At 33.0% G+C, this 7,462-nt stretch overlaps 1 protein-coding gene across 1 annotated transcript; it reads left to right on the top strand.

Moving 5' to 3' along the window:
• Positions 1–1,768: 1,768 nt before the first annotated feature.
• Positions 1,769–6,816, top strand: LOC111302978 (histone deacetylase 2-like). The gene is made up of 13 exons (XM_022898922.2): positions 1,769–2,138; positions 2,235–2,290; positions 2,399–2,516; positions 2,680–2,742; positions 3,064–3,132; positions 3,236–3,402; positions 3,525–3,589; positions 3,673–3,719; positions 3,903–3,947; positions 4,031–4,081; positions 4,573–4,659; positions 5,543–5,630; positions 6,404–6,816. Exons 1-13 carry the CDS (start codon positions 1,935–1,937, stop codon positions 6,490–6,492), a joined length of 1,149 nt encoding a protein of 382 aa, XP_022754657.2. The 5' UTR covers positions 1,769–1,934; the 3' UTR covers positions 6,493–6,816.
• The last annotated feature ends 646 nt before the right edge of the window (positions 6,817–7,462 follow it).

The following is a 7,462-nucleotide window of genomic DNA, read 5'->3' as shown; positions in this document are numbered from 1 at the left end:
TATAATTGTTCCTGGCTATATTGAATTAACAACTCAAAGTAAAATGATGAATCTAAACATAAACAAATAATTGCAGGTTGATAATACTAAGAAATTGCATAAAGTTTCTTTTATTGTTAATCACACTTTTCATGTCAATCTATTTTAGTAACAAGAAAGGATAAGTAATTTAGCCATGAAAGATAAAGTAACACTGAGTTTCTTTAGGACTCCAAGGCACCGAAAAAAACTTGTTTGGGTTAATTAGGTTTACATTATCCTGACTTGGGTTCGTCAAACCTGAGGTAATCATAGATTTGATAAGATTAGGATTCATCTTGGAAATGGCCCCTTGAGGACATATTAAAATTAGCCACAAGCTTTTGTTAAACACATTCATCCACTAAAAAATCAACAGAACAAAAAAAAAAAAAAACGCATTGAAACGTATCTGAAAAACTTCGATGACGATGGAGGAATTTCTAAAACTGAGATTTGCCGGAATTCTCTTTCTCCAATCCAAAGAAACTTGTTTCAAACGAAAAACGACAATTAAAATTGAAATAATTGGCAAGCACTGAAAAAATTTTACCCAAATGAAAAAAAGAAAAAAAACCTACACATTACAGAGATGCATTGAATCAATGACCCAAGCAAAAGAACACATACATAAATATTGAGTGTGAGGCAAAAAAAAAAAAAAAAAGGAAAAAAAGAGATTCTTTAAGGAATGAAAATAATTGACTTACGGGATTGATTGCTTTCCTTCGATTCGATTACGAATCAATTTGTTCTTGGTTGAACGGAACTTCAGAATACGAAAAATATTTTAGCCAGTTGTTCTTGCGATAATGTTTGAACGACATTCGATAAGGGTAGAAGATTAAGTTTTTTGGAGATTTCAAAGGACTTTTCGTAATTAATCCTTTCTTATTTTGGGGAAAAATGTACATCATTATTATTTTTATAGTAAACCATAAAATTATTTTGCAAAAAAATTGAAACAGAAATGTAAAAAGATAGAATTTTAAAATCCGATGAATGTTTGTCCTCTGGTATGAATGATCTATGCAACACGGGGTTTAATGATCCATTAAATGTTTAAACAAATAGTTTTTGCTCTGATTCAGTGTTTTAATCCATTTTAGAGAAAAAAAAAACTTTTTTAAACAAAAAAGGAGACGTGAATTAATTAAATTGCCCTGCAAATTCATTGAATAGTGTTTATTTGTATAGAGAACTAATGAATAGAAAAAACCAAAAGACACCTAAATAAATTTTAAAAAAATAAAATTTTTATAAGACATATGTCACAATATTAAGAATTTGCATATTAAAATAATATATTATTAGATTTAAAATTTAGATGTTGATTTTTTTTCAAAAATTGTAAAATACTAGATTTATTATTTAAAATTATTAAAATTTTTTTAATTAATATAATTTTATTTTTTTTAATTGATAGGTAAATATATTATTTTATTTTTATTTTTAAATTAATTAAAAATTATTTTATTGAAAATTATTTTATAATTTAAAATTTTACAATAAAAAATAATTATAAAGTTAAAATCTGATTTTTTTTATTTTATAATGATATATTTTATTAATTATAATTAATTAATTAATATTCCGTAATTATAAAAATTTTTATTATATTCAATTAAAGAATTTATTTAAAAATTGTTAAAAAATGAAAAAAAAATGTGGTAGCATGAGATTTTTATTTCTACTCTATAGCTTTAAGGAAAAAAAAAAAAAAACAGATGGGTATGATAGGAAAACCGGAGCAGCTTTTGAAAAGTCAATTTTGCACTAAGCCTTTTGCGACGTGGGGCTGCAGCTAGATGGCGATTGCTCCACCGTGGCACTCGTGATCCAAATGGCTCACCAGTGTGGTTGGAGGTCACAACCGTACCACAATGGAACCAACGGGGATCCAAATGGACAATTAGATGCCCGTTTACCAAATGCAACGACTTTTGCTCTCGAGTCATAGCAAAGACCGCCGAATCTACTCGGAATCTCTGCATCAACGCTCCCTTGCAATGTCTTCGTCTTCGTCGTCCTCTTCGTCCGCTGCCCAAACAGATGCTGAAACTCTCCGCCTTAAACGAATTAACTCTAGCAAGCTCTATCTCCATGTAATTCCCTCCAAGGTAACTTTTATTTTACCTATAATTTTACATTATATATATAGTAACAGTATTTGTTTTCTAACTAGAAAATTTGAAATCTAACTAAAAAAATGACAGGTTCCGATTATCTACTCTTCTTATTACGATATCAGCTTCCTCGGAATTGAGAAACTGTAAGATAATTTGAATTTGAATTTCTTGTAAGTAATTTTATGTTTCGTTTTCTTTTTATTCAGTTAATCAGTTTTAAAAACTAGTTAGTTATTTTTTTATTGATGTAGGCATCCGTTTGATTCTTCAAAATGGGGCCGAATATGCCGATTCCTGATTTCGGAAGGTTACCTGGACAAAAACTCTATTGTTGAGCCATTGGAAGCTACAACAGATGATCTACTTGTGGTAATTGTACTTTTCCCCTCTGTTTGTTTATATGCATTGAGGCTTATGCATATTGAGGAAAAAGGAAAATCATAGGTAACGAAGAAAATCTTAGTTAATGAGGTAACTGTTCGTAGTAGTCTTTGTGACCTAATGCTTAATTTTTTCCATAATCTCTGGATAGGTGCATACAGAAGCATACCTGAATAGCCTGAAGAACAGTGTGAATGTTGCCATGATAACTGAGGTACTTTGTAGTATTTCCTTATACAATAATTTGGTTGTTTCTAGCAGGCAGTTAATTTTTGCTTTCTTGGAGTTTATTTGTTTCATTAGTATTATCAGTTGTGCTCGTATGACTCTGCTTAAAAATGGGATTATCCAGAAAAAATAGCATGATATCCCAGTTTTTGTTTATTATGATTTTGGGCTCGTGGGATGTTTGTGTATGGCCAATTAAATATTTTACTGGCTGTCTCTGTTATATTTTGATGATTCTGAAATGAGGATTAGGTAGTTTCAAATTATATTATACTACTAGATTGATTCAAAGCAGTGTGTTGTGTAGGTTCCTCCTATAGCGATATTACCCAATTGCCTTGTTCAAACGAAAGTTCTTTATCCGCTCCGAAGGCAGGTGAAGTCATCAACTCTGTGGGAGCTAATTACATCATTTTCTCTTTGAGAATGCAATTTGGGTTTCCTTTGAGACTAGGATTATTCTGATCATATTACCACAGGTGGGTGGAACTATTCTGGCAGCTAAGCTCGCAAAGGACCGAGGATGGGCTTTCAATGTTGGAGGAGGGTTTCATCATTGTTGTAGTGGAAGGGGAGGTGGATTTTGTGCATTTGCAGACATATCTCTTTGCATTCATTTTGCTTTTGTTCGGTTAAATATATCAAGGTAAAAGAACTTCGAGCTTAAAAGTAATAAATGCAGTCCTTGCAATCTTATGTGGCATCCTAATCTCAACTCATCGGTTAACAACTATTTTTTATGAATGGGCTATTTCCTTATTTTTTCAGGGTGATGATAGTTGATCTAGATGCACATCAAGGAAATGGTCACGAAATGGATTTTGCTGATGATGGTAAGGATGCTTATTTTTCCTCATGCTTATTTTTGCTGATGGTGTTATTTTTGGAATTTCAATGATTGTGTTTAAACTGACAGGGCGTGTGTATATTTTGGATATGTACAACCCTGAAATATACCCATTTGTAAGTACCTGCTATTTAAATTTGTACTGCATATTCTCTAATTGAATATGAACAGACTCTTCCTAGACCATAGTTTGTTTCGTCCTTGTAACTGTTATTTTTTGCTTCACCTCTTGAAATATCAATATAAGAGGGCAAGTCAACTTTTTTTGGTTTTATTTTCTTTCTTTAAACCTTTTTCAGGATATGACAGCTAGAAGTTATATTAAACAGAAGGTTGAAGTAGCGGTGAGCCTCTGGCTTCTTACTAATGAAGTTAGTTTATTGCTGGCTAGGTCTTTAGCTGATTTAATATTCCCATATAAGAACAGACTGGGACTACAACTGATGAGTACTTGAAGGAATTAGATAAAGCACTTGAGGTATATATTTCTTTCAGCTATCTTCAACATGCTTCTGTCTTGTTTTTTGCTGGATGTTTTCTTTTCTCAATTCTTATGTCCATATATGCTGTTTATTTATCTGATAACACGTACATCATTGTCCGATGCCTTCTCTTCAACACTTCATCCATTTTATGTGACAATTTACAAGTTTCTTGGTTTTAACTTTCCATCATTTACTTTTTTATCCATCATATGTTTTGAATTGCATTTCTTTATTGTGTCTGTGCATCTTTTCTTTTGTTTATTGTTGTCATAATCCATGATGCCTTAACTTTGGTGCATTCAGACATGATTTCATCAGCATTTTTGCCAACTTGTACTTTATCTCTTGTGTTTCTTTTATCTCTATTATGTTTCCCTCTTTCTTTTTAATTACTTGTTATCTTTAACTAATTTTATGTTATAAATAGTGTAGTAAAAAGTTCTTATGCCATTACCACATTGTAGTTATTTCTTACAAATGTCAGGTAGCAAGGGGTAATTTTGCCCCTGAGTTGGTTGTTTACAATGCTGGTACCGATATCCTTGATGGAGATCCACTTGGTGGATTAAAGGTAAATTCATCATTGGATCCATTTGCTTAATTTTGTGCTTATTCTTTTTGTCCAGCACTTTTTCCTCTTTAGTGAGAAGTAAAAAGAGATCCTCAGTAGAATCATGCTTACTATGAATTTATTGTCTCTGATTTACGAACTCACATTAACTTTTGGTAGAGAATTGTCCTTCTGATGATATGCTGGGAAAGCAGCCTAAAGTATCATACAGAAAGAAGGAAGCTGGTGGAAGGAACACATCCCTGTTTTATTTCATATTATGTGCTAACATGGTCATGCTGATTCATAAAGATTTTGTAGTAATCATCCTATGAACTCTGCAAATGTTCACTTGCCAGCTTATAGTTAAACTGAACAAGAGCTGCATTGATGTCAGACTTTTAGAAGCAGAAGAGAATGTTCTTTTTTTTCCGCTAAGCTGTGAAAGAAAACCCTTCATTTATATTGCATTCAGTTTAATAACTACTTCTGAATCAAAAGGGGCAGTAGATAAGTAGCAATGAGGGTTGTAACTTGTAAGATTATCATATAAAACTTAATAGAAATTTTATAAATCTTAAATGTTGGTTTAATGGTAGAAAGATCCTGTAAGATTTTGGGGATATGATTATGGACTGATTGGCAGAATCCAGAGTATATGTGCATGTGGTGAATGGATGGAATGGCACATAGAGGAAAAAGAACTGTTAAGAAGTTAAAGACGAATACAACCAAGAGGGATGTTTAAGACAGTTCATTTCTACGCCCCTTTAGTTTTTGGGGCATTCTGTAAAATACACGTAACCTTTTTTTTAAATATATATCTTTGTTTGGATAGTGCATCTCCACATCATTAATATTTGTGAGTTTTCACTTATGGGTGTTGGTCACTTTTAATTTTCAGGTTAGTCCAGATGGGGTAGTCCAAAGAGATGAGAAGGTCTTCAGGTTTGCTCGTGAGGGAAATATCCCTCTTGTCATGGTCGCTTCAGGTTCGGTATCTTCCAAACTTTATATTTATGCTTGATGCAGACAACAAATAGGTGTATGTGCATGCACATAAGAAAGAGAGTTGAGACTTAGTTTATCTAAAATCTGTATCACCTGTGTTTTGTGGAAACTTATGACTCTATTCAGCGGAGAACCTTCTATTTTTTCTGATCCTCTGCCTTGCCTTGTAATCTTGTTGATTATATGCCTCTTCAGTACATATTCTATAACTCTTGTTTCCAGATATCAGCTACTCTAGCATTTCATCTTGTTGGACACGTGGGTCAAGAAAATCACTAATTAAAGAAAAATTTTGTTCCCTAATAATTACTTATCCCTTTTCTGAATGGCTACATTAAATGGCCTTAATATGCCATGCAGAGGCAAAAGATTTTGCTTTTTTCTGTGATTGACAATGTCTTTTTCCTCCACCTGTATGCTGCAAAATCCAACTAGGCGTGAACCTCAGACCTCTTTAGGTTAAATAAGAAATAATTTTCATTTCGCTCACTGATTGATGTTGGTCCTTTTTGCAGCTGCCAAGCTATAGTTCCCATGCTTACTCCTTGTTTTAGTGGGGAACAAAAATAGAAGGAATTGTATATTTATTTTCCATTTTATATCAACAAGAATGTAGGAGCTAGGGTTGAGATTACCAACATCGAATGAATCCACAACTTGTGAGGATGCATATAGGATAGACATGGCAAATTTTCTTTGAGCTTCTTGGATAATCCATCCTAAGAAACTTTCATTTTACTTTTTCTTGTTTTAGGTGGCTATATGAAAACCAGTGCCAGAGTCATAGCAGATTCCATAATAAACCTCTCAAAGAAAGGCTTGATAGATATAGCCGGTCGCTGAGGAAGAAGATAAATGACAAAAGGCCCCTTTGCTGTTATACACAGTCCATGACAAAAGGCGAATTCCTCTGAAGAATTTCAAAGGCATGAATTCTGGGTTTCCTGTGAGTTTGTAACTGGAAGTGCTACTTGCAATATAAGCAAGCAACAAGGGTTAGAAATTAGGAGAAGTGCAAATTTTATGTAACAATAACACTTGTAAGAGCGTGAGTGTGTTGGGTGGTTCTTCGCTGAGTAGTTGAACCTTACAGGTGTGTCTCGTATGAATGGCTATGACCCAAAGATTGATTAAGATTATAAAAGGTTGCAATGTTTATAATTTTAACAGGACGGTCCATTTCCATGCTGCTATCCGCCAGTGTCAGACTTGTCTAGTATTTGTTGTTTCTGGACCCGTGTCCATGGGCTTCAACTGGAATGGGAGATGAGTTAAGAATATGAATTGAGTGATTTATTACTATGGTAAGCCATTTATCCTATTGTGATTATATGTTCTGCTTGATAAACTTAAGAATATGAATTTTTTTATGTCAATGTTATTGTAAATGACTCGTATATTTTAAACATAATTAAAATATATGGGCTAAAATTATAGAGTGTACACATACTATTACAAAATCTCAACAATTTATTCTGTGTTACCTGGACATAGCACTGGCTTTTATGTAATATAAATTTGTGGTTTTTCTGTTTTGCCTGAAATATAAATATATGTTCATTAGAGCGAGTGCTTCGCTGCCTAGCCCTCCCCTATAGGCTCTAGGTGTCCTTTGATTATCTTTTTGACCTCTAGGTGTCCTTAGTTTATTTTTTAACCTGCTCCTTTTGGCATTTCCCCCTTCATTTCATTTTGTTTCCTCCTTGCAGTCTTACAAACAGACAGGCTAAGCTAAAAAGAAACGATGGGAGTGGGAGGGGCAGACTTGAGAAGATTTAATTTCATTGAAAATTTATGTTTCACCATATTGCTT

The sequence above is a fragment of the Durio zibethinus genome, chromosome 13 (genome assembly GCF_047325235.1).
Source record: "Durio zibethinus cultivar Kanyao isolate XHJ-2024 chromosome 13, ASM4732523v1, whole genome shotgun sequence".
Taxonomy (NCBI): Eukaryota; Viridiplantae; Streptophyta; class Magnoliopsida; order Malvales; family Malvaceae; genus Durio; species Durio zibethinus.
The sequence above is the reverse complement of the archived record's forward strand: the minus strand, read 5'-3'. Positions and strand labels throughout refer to the sequence as shown.